This window comes from Gobius niger (assembly GCF_951799975.1).
Source record: "Gobius niger genome assembly, chromosome: 11".
NCBI lineage: Eukaryota > Metazoa > Chordata > Actinopteri > Gobiiformes > Gobiidae > Gobius > Gobius niger.
In genome coordinates, this window is record NC_136862.1 from 7,748,833 (window position 1) to 7,771,353 (window position 22,521).

The following is a 22,521-nucleotide window of genomic DNA, read 5'->3' on the forward strand; positions in this document are numbered from 1 at the left end:
ATGAAGTGAATGCTAATTACGACATGAATCCATTTAAAAAAACTCGCCTCTTCCATCTCCTCTGCGCCGCTCTTGTTTAGCCTGCCTTTCAAACACATGCCTGATCGCTCAACTCCCTTTTAACGCGAGCTGAGATTTCTAATGACAACACGGTGCCCCGCTCTCATGCCTTATACATGACACAAAAAAACGAATCTGAATTTGATGAATGATTTATGTCTTCTTTGGCAGTTTGTTCACTTTGTTCCACGACTTGCAAGGTCCATCAAAAAACAAAAAAAGGGAAAAAAGAGGCTATACTCCCCTGACATTGCTAGGATGTTGGAATTACGGCAAGCCAAATCGCCCTTGATTCATTAAGGACGCTCATAAATAAGACAGGGGGAGCAGTCTCTTAAGCATGTTTATTAAAGACTGACATGGCTCTTGGTGTAAATATTGCATGTACGTGCCATATAATGTCCCCTTCAACATGCCATTAAGGATGGGCACTCGGAGGAAGAGGCTCGGCAGTCACTCCTGGGTCCCTCTGAGATTTAAATGTCGCATAACGCACCTGTGTGTGTGTGTTTGGTCTATCTAAAGCTCGCGTGAATTACTTTGACAGCGGATGAATAATTGAAGAGGTGACAGTGTAAAAATGGCCACTAGCGAAACCATTTCTCATTCATCATCGTGGTTTTACGCTTAAGAAGATACACGGCCGGTCGTGACAGTCGGAGAGGTCTTTAGTGTCCGTGTTGACGTATGGCGTTTGTGAGAGGAGCGTTAACCTGCTTGGGTTAAGTGGGATGCGGGAGAGGAACGTCGAGGGGAAATAATGGGGGGAAACGGTTCATCTCACCAAGAAATTAACATGTTACCAAGCAGAGAGTAAAGTTTAAAGAGGGTAAAGCATGACCAAAGAAAGAATACAAGAGAGAGAGCAAAGTGCGTATTCAATGTAGTTTTATTTACTTGTATTTGAGCTTGCAACTTTGCTGCTGCAGACCTCCATTTCCATGTATAGGTCCTCATCTTGGAGAAGTTTACTTCCGTTTCGTGGAATATTTAACAGGTACAATGTGCACAAAGCATTCATGAAAGACGCATATACGGCACAGCTGTTTTTAGCATATATTTTCATCCACAGAAATGTTCAAAAAGTTGCGGAAAATCTTGAAGATCTGAGAAACCTGAAATGATGTACAGTATTATTATTATTTTCCTTTATTTAATTCAGCAAAGCATTAAGAACAAATTCTTATTGACAAAGTATTTTTGCTTTTGCCGTATTTAGAGTCCAACTCCCACCGGCAGCAGGCCCTGCAGCTATACCAACTATCTCACCTTTCATGACTTGTTCTGCAGATGGGCGATCAGTGCTCTTTGACCAAGCACTGAATTATTAATCACATTGATCTGCCGGGCAGAGAAAGATAATGTTGACTGATTGAACTTCAAACAGCCATATCATTTTAACTTCAGGTCAGGGGAAAGGCACATGCAATATGAGAGAGATATTTATTTAATTTAGGTCTCAAGTACAGTCAGGGTAGGATGACCACTCGCTCTCCATGTTTTCCCAGGATAGTCCCAGTTTTGAGCAATCTGTCCCATGTCCTAGTGAGTTTATCTTTGGGTATTGCCTGTATGTTTGAAGCAGACTGAAGGAAAAAGAAAAAAAAAAACTTTCACCTATTTCTCCACCACTGCATTAACGGGGCTAGATGCAAGTTTGCCATTTTATACTCACTACTGCCATCTCAGATCATAAGTGTAACTGCCCCTGTTACATGTTAAGCTCGTGCATGACGGCACTTCGGACCCGATTTAACACCTTTTTGAGTGCAGGATTTTAGAGGCAGTTGTGGCTGGAACATGTAGGGGGAGGAAAATACATTATTTTGATATTTTTAAACTCCCTTTAATGCTGAATTCTGAATATATTTTTAGATAAAGATAAAGATACAGGGAGCAAAGTGGGTAAGCAGTTCATAAATATATATATTTTTTTTAAACAGAAAATGCTAACCAGGAAGCTCTTGAAGCTAATGTCATAGCATGAAGCTAATGAAGCTTCATGTTATGTTAGCAAGAAGCGTCATTTTCCACTTTTACTGCTCAATCTGCTGTGAAAAATCATCCATATGGACCCAATGTTTGCTTGACTTTATAAATAATAGAAAATAATAGAAAACGGCGAAAAATTGTGAAGAATTGGGATTCTCATGAGATGTTGTCTTCCCCCCGCTGCTAGGCCACGCCCCCTTGTATGACTTGTTGCCATCCGTATCTACAGGCAAGGGAATTTCCAGAATTTGCTACCGCCTGCTGGCTACTGATGGGAACTGCAGTCTGGAAATGGAAGTAATTCTTGTAACTAAATCTGATATAATGTATTTGTTCTTAAATTGAGTTTGTTTGCTTCACATTTTGCAAATCAGCACACAAACGGTTTCCCCGATCATTGTTCATTTGTTACTCGCTCCATTAAATCACTGTATTAATTTTGTAGCTTATTGCTCTGCGTAAGAGGACAGACTGAACACATTTAGTCAAACATCATTATTATTCAATATCATTTTGGCTTGCTGTGTAACTCCGCCTAAGTCCCATGGTTACTCTTGTGGTCCGTCCCTCATGCCGAGGGGAATTGTTTTGATTCGGAAATCCCATTATCACCACAGAGACGTTGGTAGAAAAGCAATACAAAACATTTATAAGTCTAATTATGTGTCGCAATCCGGGATAATACAATTTAAATCTCCATCTCGGCCTTTCTGCCAAATGCGTGCCGGATTTATGTGCGCGCAGACTTAACGGACGAAACAACAACATTATTCACGCCATTGTTTCGCATGCGTCGCGCATTTCAGTCCGTCTATTCGGGAAGGTGAAACTCTAAGCAAAGGGTTCTCAGAGAGGGGGTTTACAGATCACTTGTTTATCCCTCCTTTTCATTTACATATTCATATTATTTTCTGGTTTTGTTCGAAAGTGACTCATTTTGTAACGTTTGTTTTCTGCTGATGCCCCTCCTGGAAGCGCCACCTTAACGTGGTGGAGGGGTTTGAGCACCCGAATGATCCTGGGGGCTCTGTTGTCGGGGGCTTCGTGCCCCTAGTAGGGTCTCCCATGGCATACAGGTCCTAGGTGATGGATCAGACAAAGAGCCCATTGTGAGAGACCAACAGGCACGGTTAGAACCATGAGGCCGACCTTCTGTGGACCCACCACCTGCAGGAGGAGCCATTAGGGGCTGGTGCAATGTGATGTGGGCAACTCCAACAGCTGTACCCATGATCCGACAACGGACAAGTGGAAGAAAATGGATGGATGAATGGATGGATGGGTGGATGGATGGATGGATGGATGGATGGATGGATGGATGGATGGATGGATGGATGGAGGGATGGATGGATGGATGGAGGGAGGGATGGATGGATGGATGGATGGATGAAGGGAGGGATGGATGGATGGGTGTGGATGGATGGATGGATGGATGGATGGATGGATGGATGGATGGATGGGTGTGGATGGGTGTGGATGGATGGATGGATGGATGGATGGATGGATGGGTGTGGATGGATGGATGGATGGATGGATGGATGGATGGATGGATGTTTTCTGCTGAGATAGTACTGCAAGTGAGTTCCAAATATTCTGAAGGCTAGTACTGTAAGTGGTAACCTGTAACCACAAACCTACAGGCTCCTGTGTGAACTTAGCTCGGTCAAAGCTCCTTCGACGGGACCAGAGCAAATCAGCCACTGCGTATTGCTTAATGCTTAAGCCCTTTTACTTTGCAGCGCTACTATGCGGTCACCACCTCATATTTCCAAATGATGCCACTAAACCCGGAGCGCTTCATGAAAAGATGCACTCTAAATGCATTATCGCGGAGTAAAGGGGCTTTTAGCCGCGGAAGACGCCATCAAAGATAATAGACACTGTATGCTGCATATGTCGGCTATTCATTCATGGAGTTGTCTATTCATGGTGATATATAAATACCTGCTGCACAGTATAGTGCGTGGCTAAAAGCATTGTGTGGCGGTGTTAGGTAAATGAAGAGCGGCCCCTGAAGCGCAGTAACACGTGGAGAGTGGATGGATCAATGTCACGGAAGACTTCTCTTACAGTTTAAAAGCTCTGATCCCAAACTCTATTAATAATGATAATGTTGTTTGACACACCTCGTACATTTTTTGGTGTCATAATGTTTGATGAAAAGTTCGTTGAGTTATTTAATTCATCACAAGCAGAAATACCCCCAGTAGTTTGTCAGTGTTCCCTTTTAAAAGAAAAAAATGCGAGTTTTAAATCTTAATAGGAAAATTGAAGGTTATTTCAGAAATAGAAATGAAAGTAAAAGCAAAGGCATTCTTACAATATGTCTATTATGAATTCAGCCTCGCGGCAAAATCCGTTTAAAAGTTGCAAGGGCACAGAAAATTAATATCTTCTTATTGTTTTTGTTTTTTTTCTTCACAAATCTATGATCCGACCAGTAGTTACTTTGTGTTTCAAGTCTCTGTCATCCATTTTTCCAATTAAAAGAAAAATCACATTCAGATTAAATAGAAATTCCTCGTTTGGCCACCTGTGCTCTTTCAGCAAAACAATTTAAAAACCTCTACAGAACAATGAGAAAACCGTTAAACCATCATCTGTACTGGGCCGTCTTAAAGGTGCAGGAGTTTCAGCTTTCACCCCAGATGCTTCATCGCACAGTTAATGCTGTAGAGTAAATTTTCCTCTGTTCAGACTGCATTTGGTCCCGCTCTTCTCAGAGTAGCTGTGAGTTGACTCTCTTTAGAGTTACACGTCAGGATAGAAAATCTAACTCCATGAGTAAAAGTAGCAGTAACTTGACGTTAAACAGAGCGTGTTCTAACAAAAAAATAACAAAACTGTCATAAATAAAGCTCTAGTATTGTATCTGATGTAGGGTCATTTGTGTCCCTGTTCCTCTGAGTCATGGTGGACCAAAGCAGACGGGGACAGGACTGTGGTATCCACAGTTTTAATTTGGAGAAAGCGAACTGACCCTCAAGTGCAGTCTGCTGGGACATGGGACATGGGGCACACATGACCCTGTAACAACTACACACAATACTACTCTTTTTTTAAAGTAAAACCAGAGTTTTTTTGTTCGCCTCGCTACTACAAATTATTAACAGTCCTTTGAACATTACCATTTAAGTTTTTTTATTTGCTAAAGAATCCCAGAAGCTCTGTCTAATGCAAAACTTGCATGACTTCCTTCTTCACCTGTCGATCTGTGATAAACTAAAGGGTTGCCTCAGCATTTTATACTGAAAACAAAGAGCACATTGTGTTTAGTGTCATGTTACTGTCACTCATGGTGTCTGATTGTCTAATCTGAAGTTTTACTCTGAAGAGTCAACTCACAATTACTCTGTGAAGAGTGGGCCAAATACAGTCTCAACAGAGTCAAATTTACTTTAGAACGTTTTCTGTGCAGCCACACATGTAGCTCGTGTAGCTCAAGGTTCCCAAAATCGACCCCCGAAATCACTCAAACAACAACTCGAGGCCCCCATCTGTAAAATTAAATTTAAGGTGCACAGCATTCAAAATCTGGTTGAATTATGTTAGTTTGTATACTGTATTGGTGATATTTGGCTTAATTTCACAAACATATGCTGTTTTCAATCAAACATACCTCCATTTCAGTGTCAGAAATGTAAAAATAATATTGCCTCAAAATCATCTTGTGAAGCCCACTTCAGTGTCCCACAAACCCACACAGGATCCTGATGGGGTCTTGTTATGGTATCATCCATTTTCTTTTGCCATATCGCCCACTCCTATTACGTGTTACGATGTGTTCCTTTTGTTAAATTATGAAGCACTTGCTCTGATTTGAAAGAAACTTATTTTTTTAGGTGTGGGGGAAACCAAATGAGGACAGGTCAATGAATCCGTTTATTTAGCACATGATGCTCCAAAGACGGTCCAGCCTCAGCATCTCTTCTTCCTGGCATCATGTCCTTTCTTACTCCTACAAAGCCCACCGCACTTCGAGTTACGCGCCCTTAGATATTTAAACCACAGCATGCATAAAAATACATCTTATTATCCGCGCAAAACCCACTCCTTGACGGAATATTTCAAATCCGCTCATCCTACACGCCCGAGCTCTGGTGCCTTCGCCGCGTTCATACACTCCTACACTTGAGGGAATCCAGAATTGCATTATCGCACCGCGCTCAATGTGGGAATTAACTTAGCGGAAAGAAGGCCGCTCACCCATTGCGCTTCGCCTCCCTGGTGGCTCGCCGTAGCGCCACACGCGAGCCGAGCTATCGTCGGAGCCCCCTTTGTAGTGATGGAATACCGCAAGTGAGCGGGGCGGTCCCGGGAGGCGACGTCCCGGTAGATCTGAGACGGGGGGCTGCACAAAATGCTCGCGATCAAACAAAAGCGTGATGGGGTGCACCAGAGGGAGTGGGTGCCCCGGTCTGTCCGTGTCTGGAGGCTTTTAAAGGGTGTGATGGGGGAGGAGAGGGGGCGTCCCACGGGAGGGTGCTCGCCATGATCACACATAGCATCCCAGTGGCTCTACCAGTCAGGCAGCGCTACGTAATGGTTCGAAGGCGGATGGGCTTTGTTTGATGGTGGCCAAGGTCGTAAAGCAGGAGATTGAAAGTTTGCTGTATCATGAGCGGATTTTCTTTCTAATCTCAACATGGGAATCCCAGGCATGGTTTTGAACGAAGGGTAGTGCTGATTGACATACTGTACCTGGTAGAGAAGTAACAATGGGGTCCGAGAGGATGGATGAAGAATAGGCAGCAGTCTGGATGTCTTATACAGGAGAAGTTTATTTACCATTGGTGTGGGACATGAACTCAAGACATTGCGCTAGTCCTACCATTCAAGTCTGCCTATGCTTCCACAGAAAAGGGATAAATACCCTCTCAGAGCGTCACACTGATACGCAGGCAGAACATTCAGTGGTTGAGGGAAGGCACCTGAGCTCCACAGTCAAGGCTGGGACAGTGATAGTCCGATTGTACATGCGTGAGCCATATATTGTTTGGGGTGTACATGAAATATATGCCACTAGATGGCACCCCGTGGGGACTTGATTTTTGGTACCACAGGAAATACGTACCGGTGGATTTAATGGCCGGAGGTTTTTCGTTATATGGTTGTTGGAGTGGCGAGAGCAAATGGTTTTTGACCGTGCAATGTATGCCGACATTTTGTTCATTTCACATGTGAAATATTATGAGCTCAAAATTCGCCATCATGTTTCTTAAAGTTTATGAATACTTTAAGTTTATTATATATATAATTTTCAACGGATCAGTGGACTAAGGACACGCGTCAATTAAGCTGCAAGCCACCTCAACCCAGAAGGTCAGTGGAACACTTGGTTAGACCGAACAGTACAGCTTGACCCAGTGTGATGTATAGAGATTTCATTTTATCCTCTAACAGTATTAAAAGTTTGGAAACACTTTTTCTGTAACAGCTTTTCTTTATTTTCAACAATATTTACATTGAGTGATTCTCATTAAAGACACTATTTACATGTGGAATTATGTTGGAAACAAAATGGTGAAATGACTCAAAGTATCTGAGGTTAACATCAGGCGCCCACTCTCAGCCACTGAATGTTTTGCCTGCGTGTCAGCTTGACGCTCTGAGAGGGTATTTATCCCTTTTCTGTGGAAGCATAGACAGACTTGAATGGTAGGACTAGCGCAATGTCTCGAGTTCATGTCTCCAGGTCCCGGTAAATAAACTTCTCCTGTATAAGACATCCAGACTGCTGCATATTTTCCATTCATCCTCTCGAACGCCATTGTTAATTCTCTAACAGTATGATTTATTTTCAATTCTTTATTCTCGCCCACTGTCTGCGGAGTGAAAACCATTTCTGGTCACTGAAAAAATGCATCTAAACAAAAAGATGCTATTTTGAAAAGAAATCAACTTTTTTTTTGGTTTAAACATAATTCCATATGTGTTCTTTCAATAGTCTTGAAATAAAAGAAAAATCTATACATAAAAAAGTGTTTCCAAACTTTTGACTGAGTCCTCCCTGTAGGAACATTTTAAAGGAATTGGTTAATCTGGGGGACAGTAAGTAACACAATGTGCCCAAAGAATGATGACTACCTGGCCATCCTGAATGACCTGGTTATTTCATCCATGGATTTCTTCTTCTCTGATGGCACGGGTGTATTCCAACATGACAACGCCTGGATTCTCCGGGCTCACATTGTGCAAAGAGTGGTTCAGGGAGCAGGAGATGGATTGGGCACCACAAAGTCCTGATCTTAACCCCATTGAGAATCTTTGGGATGTGCTGGAGAAGGTGGTCACACTCTCCCATCATCAATGCAAGATCTTGGGGGAAAATGAATGCAACACCGGACCTTTTGACATTGCAGAAGCTCACTGGAACAATCTCACGTATTTACTAGAAGCCTCTGATGAGCCAGAGGACACATGCTGGAGGCGGGCCAGATCCGTAGATGTTTACTGTTGTTTAAAAAGGGGCTGGTTGTTGTTGTAGACGTGAATAGTTGTAGTTGTTGGATGATAAGAACTTTCTTCGCTTTGTTGCAAGCCTGCGTTGATTTATTTTTCAGCGCGTGTTCCTCTCAAAAGCTACTCCCAACTGCATTACCAGCCTGATAAGATAATTTAGGCTAACAGACAAAGACAAAGCTGTTTTCGATGATGGATCACTTATCTAAACACTTTTCTGCTCGTCCTTGCAAAAAAAAAAAAAGAAAAGAAAAAAAAAAACAATAAATCAAGGCTTGGACAAACAACTTTCGCTTTGATGTTTTGAGACTTTTTATTGAAGAAGTTTTCTCGTGGCGAGGGTGAATTTCCCAAAGAGAGCGGGAATCAAAGTGAGTGCTTGTCAGGTCCACGCAGGTACAGGAAAGGTCAGTAGGTTTTTGGCATCGACTTGAAAGTCCATTTAACTTTTGAGTTTGGGCTGCTTTGCTTTTGGTTATTAGAGGACGTGATTGTGTTCTTTTAAATGCTAGCAGCTACAATACAGGTCAAGGCAAATATGATAATAATGGTTTAATAATTGGATTTCTGCTTCAGTCTATTGTCAAAAACTCAGGTGCTCTTCAGATAAGGGGTCAGTAAATTACTTTGGAACAATAACTGTTTCACAATGATTGTTTTGTTATTGTGTAGCTGTTATACCTCACGTGTTGTGTGACTCACTGCCTCAGTGTTTCCTAACCAAGGGTATGGGGACTTTGAGCACTTAGCAAGGGGTATTTGGAGTAATTTCAGATTCACAAAAAGGTGAACTTGAATAGTATTTGACACTGTTTTGCTATTTAAAAAAAAAAAAATCACTCAAATAATAATGGCTGACACTTGTATTGCACTCCACAAGCCTGTATTATCAAGTTTCTCAAAGCACCACACTGTAGTCATTATTCATTCACGCCATACTCAGAGATGTTAAGCTACTGTTGAAGCCACAGATGCCCTGGGGTAGACTGACGGAAGCGAGGAAACCAGTCTGTGCCATCGGCCCCTCCGACCACCCCCACCGACTCACTCACTCACTACATTCACCCAGGCCTGGTGTTCCCAAACGGTCTCCCATCCAAGTACCGATCAGGTCCTTCCTGCTTAGCTTCCAAGGACAGGAAATCTGCGGGGCATTAAAAAGTATTAAATGTTAATGCATAAATTATGCCCAAATTAAGGCCTTAAATGTCATTAAAAAGGGACTACATTGAATTCAAACTGGCATTAAAGGTTGTAAAGTTGTAATTTTTACACTCACTACTGCCTCCTCAGGTCGTAAGCGTAACTTCACTTACTTACTTACTTGGATATAAAAAATTGCATTGAATAGCATTCAATTGGACTTAGTTCTGCCTGTATGAACCCTGCGTTAATAAATCAGAGTTAAATAGATCACTTTGTAAACATTTTGGCAAGTATAGATTATAGGTAGTATACAGTATAAATTATAGTATAATCGTATAGTATAAATGACTGACTCTAAGGGTGTGCGAGGCAAAAAAGGTTGGGGACCACTGTTGTAAACCATTAGAGAAGCAACGCACACCAAAAGTTATATCAGAGGTGAGGATCCATCCATCCATCCATCCATCCATCCATCCATCCATCCATCCTTCCACTTTCTTCCACTTTTCTGTTTCCGGGTCGTGGGGGCAGCTGTTGGAGCTGCCCAAATCACATTGCAGGTGGTGGGTCCAAAGAAGGACAGCCTCATGGTTCTAACCAGGCCTATTGGTCTCTCATAAGGGGCTTCTGAACCGCTCTTTGTCTGACCCGTCACCTAGGACCAGTTTGCCCTGGGAGACCCTACCAGGGGGGACTAAGCCCCCGACAACATAGCTCCCAGGATCATTCGGGTGCTCAAACCCCTCCACCACGTTAAGGTGACGGTTCCAGGAGGAGAGAGGTGCAGAATCTTCAAAATTCAAAAAAAGCAGTTTGCACCTTCAGGAAGCTGATGCCCAAAATATATTTATTCAATAGACAACATTTTGGCAGAGTCTTCTTCAGATATATTTTTCTTTATTGATGCACTGTGGTTCAAAAGAGACATTCAATAAACGGTCAAACACAGTCATAGCTTTTCTGACTTGGCCCTCTAATGCTGCAGACTCAATCGAATCAGAAGAGCTGTATTTTTGTGCCTTTGTGAACTTGCAAATCTCGCAACAATCCAGTTTGCAGTGTAAGATCATGAGCGCTGAACTGCCTAAACTCTAAACACCCACCCACAATAAATGTTGATAAGTTTGTTTACAGAGAGTGTGGGGACTGAACCAGGGGTAGACTTATAGGCCTAAATACAGTGGGGAAAAAAAGTATTTGGTCAGTTTCACATAGACATTGTATTGGATTTACTTTTTTCCCCCACTGTAGTTGTGAACGTTTTTCTAGACAGAGGAGTTGGATGTGGTTCTTAAACCATACGTTTCGTTGCAGATGCCTGAAAACTAAACTCAACCTCATTTTTGGACATTTTCTTAATCTCATCTTGCTTATAGCCTTCGAACTCTTAAGAGATCAGACTGAAAGGTTGTGAAGTCCGTGGAAAGAGCAGAAATGTCAGAAGGTTTTACGCCTCCAAAAAATTGCACCATCTGGATCTTTTTTTCTTCCCTCCTAACTTCAGCCTAATTCTCAGATAAGGTCAACAGGGCGCCCGAGTTCACAGGTCTCTTAGTGTTTCGGCGGTAAGAGAGAGCGCTGGAAATGTCAGTGGAATTCAGCTTGTTTCTGCCAATGGGCTGAAAGTGAACAGCCGGTTGATGAAAAGGTGGGGCAGAACTGAATGAGGGAATCATTGTCAAAAAAAAAAAAGGAAACGAAATGTGTCAGTATTGTTGATTTTGTCAGGACACCGACACCGGTCACAGTGATGTTTCAGTGATGCAGCACACCTCTGATTTAGCATCACTGGACTTTTTATTTTTGACTTTACCAAGAACTTAGATGCTTTTTGTAATCAACACAGACCCCTGGATGTTCTTGGCTTTAACAAAACAAAAACCCTGTTGAAAGATTGACTAAGCGGGACACCTTTTGAGCTTTTACGCCTCTGACAATAGCAAGCCCTTTTCCACTAATACAACTTAATAAAAATCTTAACACCATTGATCGCATTTGTCAATACGCTATTATCAAGGGGGCACTCAGAACAGTCTTTTTGTTGCGCTTGCTGAACACGTTTCCATGTCTTTAGGCTTTTAGTTTTGCAGCATTGATATTAGATAATAAAGAGAAAGGAAAAAACTGTATCCGAAAAAAATAAAATAAAAAAAAGCCGAGCCTCGAGCAAAGCTGCACTAAATACATTGGAAATTGGATTCAAGCTGTGTTCAGCCCTGGAATGCAAGAGAAAATCTAAACAATGGACAGTTTTATTATGTTATGAAGATTTAAAAACATGCCGGAAGTGTTGCCTTGGCACATTCACGTATTTTTGAGTAATCTGTAAAAACTCTGATGGCAGCCATTTCAGGGATAGGTTTACCTGAGTCCTCCTAGGAACTCAGGCTGGAGGGGGCGTTTTGGAAAGGGTCAGAGGTTCTTAAAGAGACAGAGGCCTATTTTAACACATTCGCTACAGCCATTTTGAGAGAGCAATTTTATACAAGGTAGTTATTTTAATTTACTGCATTGACAGACCAACAGAAGGTTTCGTCATCATTGTAGTGTGCTATAGACTGGTGCTATGTGATTGAAAAAAGCATAATAACCCCTCTTTAAATGCACTAAGTCTGGAGTAGCAAGATCACAAAGTGTGCTCCTACTAAACTCAAAATGTTACGCTATAGTCTGCGTTTTGAGACACAAGATCGGGCCCTTTGATTTTATAGAGCGGTGATTCTCCAACTCTTCCGCCGTTTCTTTTACTTAAAGAACCAGAACGGGTTTCAAGGTGGATGGGACTTTTCTGCCCCATTGTTAATGTGTTGGTCAATTTCCTTATAGGCCCAAATGGTTTGTGAGTCCTGATGAAGTTGTTCCAGCTTACAGTGTCCTATTAATCCTCGTCATTATGCAATTTCAATCTTTGAGAGGATCAGTCAGCAGTTACATCTCCATCTTAAAACTACACTGATGATTGTGGAGGTTTACCCAGCGTGAAGCATTTTGGTTAATACTGTATGGGGGGCTTAGCTTCAGCTTTTTTTCAAGAGGCTTTCTCTTCTTGTGACAATTAGACTAGTGGTTCTCAACTTGTCAAATATGGTATTTTCCTGCTTTATTTGTTGATGAAATTTAAAGGTAAGACGCCATAATCATGATTAAAATAACTCAGTACTTATCTTACTTACTTAATAGACACCCTGAGAAAGGTTCGCAGCCCACTCAAAATGACTTTTAGGACCCACTTTTGGGTCCTAACCCACCAATTGAGAACCATTTCTGAAGACAGTTCAGGAGCAGATGCCAAGTCAGTGTCAACAGTGTTGATGCTGATTCTCACCTGAACATAACGTCTAGTAAAGAGTTGAAAGTAGCTATTTGGAATAAAAATGAGCGCCGCATATAGCGAGATAACTCCCTCCCTCCTAGATTGGTATATTGTCAGCCTGCTGTCAGAAGAGTTTTAATGCTGATGAAGCCTCTTTTGCCTCAGCACTGAAACAATCCAGTGCAGATGATACTTAAAGAACTTGTGGCTTTGAGCGTAATTGTAATTAATTCTATCCAATCCGCGAAATGATCGTATTAAAACTAAACAATCCGAATGCTGCACTTGAATTGTCTTCTTATTCTTAAGTGTCCTCCAGCTGCTGTCAAGATTAAATGTGACCTCTCTCTAAATCCCGACCCTCTTTTTCTACCAAAAGGACAACTCCTCCTGCCCTGCCCTCAAGAGCCACTCATCCCTCACCTTTTGGTATTTCTCTTTGCATTTTTAAATTCGTCGCCTGGAAATCCTTCCGTTATAACCTTCCCCTTGCCATTAACTTTTATGCCTCAATAGAAGCACGCATTAGCGGCCAACATTAATTTTTATACCATAATCCTGCATTAAAGAATATCACCAGAAGAACAGATAAATTACGAACCGTGTTGAAAATATTAACACTGTTCATTGCGGAAACAGAAGATTAATTAATTATAAAGGGGACCTGATATAGTATACAACCATACACAAATAAAACATACCTGGTTTGTCTTTTGTTTCATTTGACCAGTGGTGTGTTGCCTCCACAGACCCTGCTGCGGGACTCGAAGAGGGAGAGCACCGTCAGCACCCTGTACCTGTCCCCCACCAACATCGAGACAGGTCAGCACATCACCTGCAGGGCCTCCAACAAGGCGGCCCCCAACGGCAAGGACGCTACAGTCACCATAGACATCCAACGTAAGTCTGGCTCACGCTAGTTACATGTGATGGGTTCATTCGTTTAGATGACCTTTGGCCGGAGCGTCTTCTTTTTCACTGGATTTGTTTTAAACACAAGCCCATGCGGATCACCGTGATGCTTGTTCTGGTGCAAAACATGTGTCCAACTCAGCTTACGAGGACACATTTTAGACTTTGCCGCCTCAAAATGCTTGAGATTAAATTCATTGTTTAGATGTTTTCCTCATCAAACCATCGAAACATAATCCTGCAATGCAAACAGTGTCTTGATTTTAGACGGTAAGAAAAAGTATCTGCCAACGTAATATGTCTTTTTGTATGTAAAATAGGAAAAAGAAGACTTCTCATTGCACCTGCATCTTAGAAATAATGAAATCATAAGGAAAATTCAGTAAATCTTAGCCCATTGCCATCACTTGACAAGTCTGATTAACTCAAATTAAGGTAACATTTTCTTCATTCCATTGATTTAACCCATCACGATATGGTTTCAACACTGCAAAAACATGTTGATATAAGTGAAATTTTTCCTTGATTTGAAAGACTAATTTCAAGAAATCTGTCCATGTGCCAAGATATTTACACTTAAGATAAAACAACTACTACAGTTTTATTTCAAGTGAATTAAGATTTTTTTTCTAATGTAGTTTAATGTAATTTCTTTTATCTTAAAAGTCAAAGTTAAAGTGTCAAAACGTGTCAGCAATGTTGTCTTGAAAATTGACTTGAAACGGAGATATTTAGGCATTTGCCTCTTCCCATAACATTAGTGTCCGTGCAGAGAGCAGAGAGGAGTTAATCAGAAAGGAGAGTGTTTCATAAAACCCCCGTTATCTCTGTTTCTAGAAAAAAATATGTGATTTTGATCAAAACTAGCCTCTGTTTAGCTTAGATTTCTCAGGAACCGAGGAACGTAGAATTAAACTGTTTTCATCTACGGAGAGCTTAGTGTCTCACCTTTCAAATGAGCTATAGCTTGTGTTCATAGCTATAACATAGAATATACTGTGGTGCTACAAATATCATGAAAAATGGTCTGGATTGTTGGCACTCAACAGGTAAATCCCAAAAACAGCGCCGTACTCAAAAACGTAACCCTCGCTTTAACTGAGCACATTTTCTTCCAAATCTAAAAGCTTCTTAAAAAAAAAAAAAAGCATCAAAATAGCGACAAAAAACGACATTTGCTTGGTTAAGGTTGGGTTTAAGAGGTTTAACTTGTTGCAGTGAAAAACAGATGTGTAAAATAAGATAAAATGAACACAACATCTATCTGTATTTGTGGCATATTCCAGCTTTGTTCTGTTTCTCTTTCTCGTATGAACTGCCCACAACTCCCAGTCCGACCCTCTGCTTTTCCCAGCATGCCTTGAGCTTGCTGCTGCTGCGTTGCGCGCCTCCGCCAGCTGCCTGCCATCAATATTAAGAGGCCGTGCTTAACGCGCCCAGCCCCACCGGCGGGGCACTGTGGCTGGGTCGGGGTGCACCTACGGGAGACGTGCACTGGCTTCACCTTGACAGCACCATCATCACTTATTCATCCAACACCTGTCACGCCTTCCTCCCCCACTGCACCCCAGCCCTCAACTACTACCACTGAAGCCCCCCCGTCTGCCAAGAACACAGCCTCATGAGCTCATAGCTGCTTACCCCGAAAGTGCTGAGTCGCCGCCTCTGTGTCAGTGAGAAAATCTCAGGCCTCATAACTCTGGTAGATAGAGCTGCAGTTTGTTGTTTTTGACACTGCGATAGTGAGGGGTGTGTGGGGGGGAGGGAGATGGTAATTGTGGGTGGGATCGTGGTTAGGACTGAGAAGACAATAAACAGAGGTGGGTAGTACTCAAGTCCTTAAAGGGATATTTTAGGATTTTTTTTTACAAAGGGCCTCATTTCCTAGCTATCCAGGGTGTTGTTGATTTCTGGAGATGTATATTTTTTTTTATTCCTTTAGTCCTTATATTTGAAAAAGTTTAGTGGTGCTAGGCTAGTGCTAGGCTAGCATATGTCTATGGTAACTAGTAGCCTGCATTAAAAACATCTTCAAAATCATGGGGTAGTCCTCCAAACGTTGCCATATCTGATTTGTAGAAAGCTCCTTTGTAAATTCCATGTGTAGTAAAGCCGGCCGCAGGCAAACAAACTACTGCAGATCCAGTAACCTAGCAGATCACTCCGCCGCTGCGTAGCTTGCAACCAGGAAGCTGATGCTGCTCAAGTATAAGTTATTTTAAATGCAAAATGGTTATATTTAAAAAAAAAAAAAAAAAAGGTGCACTGTGCTTGTTTTTAATGCAGGCTACTAGTTACCATACACATGCACTAGCCTAGCACGAGCCTAGCACCAATAAACTCAAGAAAATCAACAACACTCTGGAAGGCTTTGCATCGATACAAGATCTTGGAGAAAAATGAATACAACACTTGGCTCCGTTAGCATTAGCACGATGCTAGCTTGGAGCATCATGTTAGCATTCTCCGTGACTTATGTATTTTTGGGTTGTTGAACCACTTTGCTTCTCTCCATGTCTTTATATCTATATTTAGTAGAAAACTATAATCATAATTCAGCATTTGTTAAAGTAGTCTTGGAATAATTAGTAGAAAGTTTACATTTTTCTCCAAATTGTTTTCCCCCTTAACTGTTTTCAAACATGACCATGAATGGGAGCTTCCAGAGATGCCGTCTGTATCTGGATAGAGGTAAATTTCCATAGCAGTTTGACTCACTCACTTCCCGTTGACATAACATGGTTGTCACGGCAACAAAAAAGAAATTAAGTAAATTATTTTTGCACAATCTCAAATATAAAATTGTTAAATTGGGTTAAATTGCACTTTAAACACATCTTTAAATGTTCAAAAGTTCAGTTTCAGTCACGGTTTTCCTTAATTAGATCAAGTCTTGTTTTGGACCTGATTTTGGAAAAGTGTTTTTTGTAAGTCAATTTGACGGGAAGAAAAAAATGAATAAACTTAGTAAAATGTCAAATTTTCTCCTCATATTGTGCGGCCCCAGCCAACACCAAATTGCCTTTAGATCCTGTTAAAGCACTGGCTGGTGTTAATGATTAATCGCTGTGAATGCAATTACAGGCCTGCCATTATGAAACTTTGTCAACACTAAAGTAAAACATAAAGGTGGCATGGCGCGTCTCATGCATATTCACACCTGATGCCTGTACTATTAAGATGAAAAATGAAACACTTCTAAATTAATCCCAACCTGTTTGGCGAACCAGGTCCCGTAATTAAAGACGTTTGTTATTTAGCCTAGGTGTTCTCCTGGAGCCTCTGTCCCTGGGTAGCAGAACAGCAAAGGAGATAGAAAGTAATTGCACAAAAAAAGCAAGAGTGTGGTCTAAATAATGCATTTTTTCCCCATCATAATTAATAGCCAAATGCAGATGCAGTGAGTCCGTAAAGGTCCCTGTGGGCGCCAAGTGAGAAAATGCTAATGCACGTGTAGCCTCTCTACAGCAGAGGGTTCCCAGGGGCCGGTGACACAGACCTATTTTTCCACTGCGTTCTTTGTTGTGAGGCTGGAGACGAGACGAGTTAATTGCATTCAGCGCTGGGAGAAAGATCCCCCCCCCCCCCCCGAAACTCCACGTTAATAAGTCGGTTTATTTAAACACATTTACCAAGCGTTTGCTCATGTGCAAAATGAGGAGCATGTGCAGAAGAACCATGTCAGCTCCCAGAGTCAGGACTAAACACGGTGGGGCTGTGTTCTTGAAGATGTGAGACGGCCCCCTTTAGCTGGGCATTTGAAACTGAAAGCCTTTTACCCCCACTCTTTGCCTTTAACCTCTTAACCCGCGCCTTAATCAAGTGCATTTTCTTCAGTTGGGCTTTACCCAAATCTAAAAGCAGCTTCTCAACTGCAGCTCACAGACTATAGGGCAGTGTAACGCCTCATTTGAAAGACCTGCAAAGCTCATTTAACCCTTTAATGTTACTCCCTACACCCTTTTTATATCGACCTCTGAGTTACCTGCCTTAAACCAGTCTAAACCTGATCAAAACCAGCGCAAACCAGTCCCACCAGACCTGATCTAAACCTGGTCGAAACCAATCGAAACCTCCTCTAAACCTCCTCTAAACCGGTAAAATACAGCTCTAAACCTGTCAGCATAAACCGGTCTAAACCTGGTCTAAACCAGTCCAAGCCTGGTCTAAACCGGTCCAAACCAATCCAAAACTGCTCTAAACTGGTTCAAACTAGGTCAGAACCAGCCCAAACCTGCTCTAAACCAGCATAAACCAGTCCAAACCTGGTCCAAACCAGTCCAAGCCTGGTCTAAATTGGTCCAAACCAGGTCTAAATCAGTCTAGAACTGCTCTAAACCGGTCCAAACCAGTCCAAAACTGCTCTAAACCGGTACACACTAGGTCAGAACTCGCCCAAACCTGCTCTAAACCAGCATAAACCAGTCCAAACTAGTCCAACCTCAACCTATGCTAGTCCAAACTGGATATTTTGAGAATTACAAACTTGAATCGAATGGTAGCGATATGCAGAATTAGAAACAACGCATGATTTGATAAAGTGTGCTCTACCAACTACCTCGATACATTGTACCAAGCTAAATTTAGTCCAATGTAATGGGGCGACGGTGGCGCAGATGGTAGAGCAGGTCGTCTCATGATCGGAAGATCAGGGGTTCGATTCCCACCTCCTGAAAGTGTACACTGTCGTTGTGTCCTTGGGCAAGACACTTCACCCACATTGCCCCCAGTGTCTGCGTACATTGGTGTATGAATGAGAGTATGAATGGGTGAGTGGATCCTTGCTGTAAAGCGCTTTGAGTGCCTAATGTAGGTGGAAAAGCGCTATATAAGTTGAGACCATTTAATGAGCTTTGTTACAAACTGTAATAACTTGTACCTATGGGTTAGATACATAATGGAATAACTTGTATTAGTACTTTGTAGGTACTTAATGTAATAGGAAACAAGACCCTGAAGGTTAGGGCTGAAGGTTTGGGTTAGAGTTATGTCTTATTACATTATCTACCTTCAAACTACAAACACATATTATTCCATTGGTTTAGACGCTTATATATTTTCAATTAAAGTGGGCGTTGAGGGGTTAATGATTACTTTGAATTGCTTGGAGAATGACTTGAATGAATTTCTCTTCAAAAAAGTGTGCAATGTTTATTTTTAACTACAGTGTGTAATATATGTTTTCCAGCTTTAAACACATACATTAGGACATTATTTGGGAGAGTCACCAGAATATAGTTATTTACAGGCATTTAGCTAAAGTTTTCCAGGGACAGGCATGCAGTTGTTGAGTGACACATAATGAATGTTTTACTCAAATACGTAATCGTAACTACAATGGGCTGCAATTAAACTTTCAAACTTACTTTTAACAAAATAAATTTGAGTTTAAGCAGTGAAAACCTTTCAATGAGTAAATCTGTTGTAACAAGTGGTTGCAAACATGCATATAATGAATCTAAGGAAGAATCAGAATGTGTGGGAGGGAATATGAGAGCTAGAAATGAGTAGGAGCAGCAGCGAAAGATTAATGCTCAGCTACCTCCAACTTTCACAGCTTGAATTTCCAAGCTGTAGAAAATGGGTGGTGAGGCGTACCAAATTAGGAATACTTCTGAACACAATGTGTGCAAAAACAGAAGACAGGGGGGTTGAACATAATGCAGACTTTTTTCTGGACTCCACGTCTAATAATATCCAGCACATTCAGCGCTTTAACTTTTGCATTTGACGTCTGCAGTGAGTCCGGACGGGGCTGCGTTCTGATAAATGAGGCTTGAAAACATCGCGCACATCATCTGCACCCCGCCCCTCCCAGTTTAGTTGGCTTTTATAGAAAGATACATTTTGTACTTTGTTATGTACACTTTGTTAAGCTTACACATTCAGAAACCAACAAGTCAGAATTAGACCAACTTCAATCCCCATGCTGACCCATTTAAACTGTGTCCTTGCACTACAGAGGACATTCTCTCGTATCTTCAGTATGGTTTAAAGTGGCACCATTTCATTTCTAGCTCTCCCACACTTCCTGATTGTTCACATTTCCAGTGAGACGACAATGAGAAGTTTTTTGGGAGGGCGAACCAGCTTTTTGCTGATTTTACAAGTACAAGTATATTGTGAATGAATAATGCACCTGGGGAAGTGCTATAAATATAATGTCTAATGTGTGCAATCTAAGCTTGCAATGAGCAGGCTTTGAGAGTTTACAGAAAAACAAAGGTGCGGCTGGATTGTGTTTTTTTGAATAGATACAGTATATAAAAGATAAAAACGCTGTGATTCACTTGTACTTGCTCTACATGCGTATCTTGCTACGCTACCACTTCTCCAAAGAGTTCCTGGTCTGACTAGAAAATACCACCTACAGGGTAGGAGTTGAAAAAGATCCTTCAAAAGCAGGCTCATCCCAGGTCAGGAAAAAGCACCAAGAATAACAAAAGGTTTATGCAGCGGGAAAACGCTTCTGACTTCTGGGTCAATGAATGAAAAATGCTGTAATTAGATGAAGAATCTCAGTTACATTCACTCAAATATCAAGATAGATAAGATAGGATAAGATAGGATAAGATAGGATAAGATAGGATAAGATGAGATGAGATGAGATGAGATGAGATGAGATGAGATGAGATGAGATGAGATGAGATGAGATGAGATGAGATGAGATGAGATGAGATGAGATGAGATGAGATGAGATGAGATGAGATAAGATAAGATAGCCTTTATTTATCTCACAATGGAGAAATGTACTTGTTACATTCAGCTCTTGGAAACACTCATGGTGTGCAAATAGGCAGAAAATGTGAGAAAAATAGACAAAAAACAATTAAATTGTAAAATTGTGGTATCTTATGTACAATGACTACCAAGGACTTTGTGGGGACAAAAGTATAAACAGTAAATAATTAAGTAAACAGACTACAGCCAAAAGCGTTGAAGTAAGTATTAGCAGTGCAGGTTTACATCACAGTACAAGTGGTTGATAAAATGACACAGATAAGTGCTCCTTCTTGCACTGAGGGTGTCTCAGTCTGCCACTGAGAGAGCTGCTCAGCTCCAGTGCTGCAGTGGGTGGGAGGTGTTGTCCATGATGGAGGTGTGCTTGGCTAATACCCTCCTGTCCCTCACCTCCTCCACAGGGTCCAGGGGGCAGCCCAGGACGGAGCTGGCCCTCCTGACCTGTTCAGTCTGTTCTTGTCCCGCTGTGTGCTGCCCGGGGCCCAGCACACGGCAGCGTAGTGAAGAGCAGAGGCCACCACAGAGTCATATTGAGTCCTGATCAGAGGCCTTCTCACTCCGAAGGACCTCAGGCTTCTCAGAGGGTGGAGGTGACTTTGGCCCTTCTTGTTGGTGTTGTGGGACCAGTCCAGTTTATTGTTGAGGTGAACATCCAGGTACTTGAAACTGTCCACCTCCTCAGTGTCCTCCCCCTGGATGTTCAGCGGTAGTGTGGTAAATGTTCTCATAAAAACTGTGGCTCTCCACCAGTGAAGCTATAAAGCAACCTGTATTTACCGAGTGTTTGTTGATTAATGCTGACCTCTAAACACTAATTAAATACACAATTTATCATAATAAGCTAAATATACTCTACTTTTTTCCCTCTCCATGCTTGTTCTTAAACCAATCCAAACAAAAACACACTGTTGCACATTAGTCTTTTAATGATCTCACCGGACAGATCAGCAAACCAGTCAATAAACAACAGCTTAATGAAGTTCGATAATTTGTAGAAAGCAACTTCTAACTCTGCCCTAGAAACTTTTTCCGAGCTCTCGGAGACGTGTCCCATTCACTTACTCATACGCGGTTATAGCAGGCCCCGGCAGCTATGGGCAAATTAAGTTTCAGAATCAGTCGAGCCTGAATTCTAAAGTTATTCCAAAGTTGCCTTAATTGTTAATCTATGACTCCACACAGCCATTGGAAATGCAATAGAGCTGAAGTTATGGGTTTAGTCACGCCATTTCTCCAAGTCATTACGTATTGACCATCCAGCAACCTCCATTAATTCAGCAGCAGAGGTGCAACATGGGAAATTTAAATGTTGAACTGAAGCCAATCGCTGCATATCTTTAAGAAAAGTATGATGATGAAAAAAGATCCGGATGAGAAATCTTGAAGCACACTACCCGGAAAGTAACTGCTACGAAAACTTGTATCGCAACATTTTTGAAGAGACATTTCATAAATAGTTTTGCAAATATCTTTTTCATCAGCAGTGCAACTAAATGGTGAAAAAAGTACTTAGCAGCATTTCGATATATAATGGTAATGGAGACAAAAGTTCTTACTTGTGCTATTGAGCGTTTTCTTTGTATTTGTTAGAGAAGAAACAATAGTGCCCGAGAAGGAAGATGAAAAATAGGCATGAGTCTGGATATCTTATACAGGAGAAGTTTATTTACCATCAGGGCGAGCATGAGATATGAACTCACCCCTCACACCCCCTGTTGTGCGTCATATTGATGCAAGCCAAAACAGTCAGTGTCTGAGAGCATCAGTTATGACTATCCGCCACAGATGGTACGACTGTACAGAATGAACCAGTATGATAAAAACACAATTTAATTTTATTCTCTAACAGCATCACATTTTAAATTGTAGTATAGCAAATTTGCGATGGCACTAGT

General features: G+C 41.6%; 1 protein-coding gene across 1 annotated transcript in view; it reads left to right on the top strand.

Moving 5' to 3' along the window:
• LOC306969864 (kin of IRRE-like protein 3) overlaps nt 1-22,521 on the top strand; it is a 455,290-nt gene that overhangs the window by 347,105 nt on the left and 85,664 nt on the right. The window contains exon 5 of the mRNA XM_079565619.1: nt 13,723-13,873. Within this exon, the coding sequence (XP_079421745.1) occupies nt 13,723-13,873 (151 nt within the window). The remainder of the gene's footprint in view (nt 1-13,722; nt 13,874-22,521) is intronic.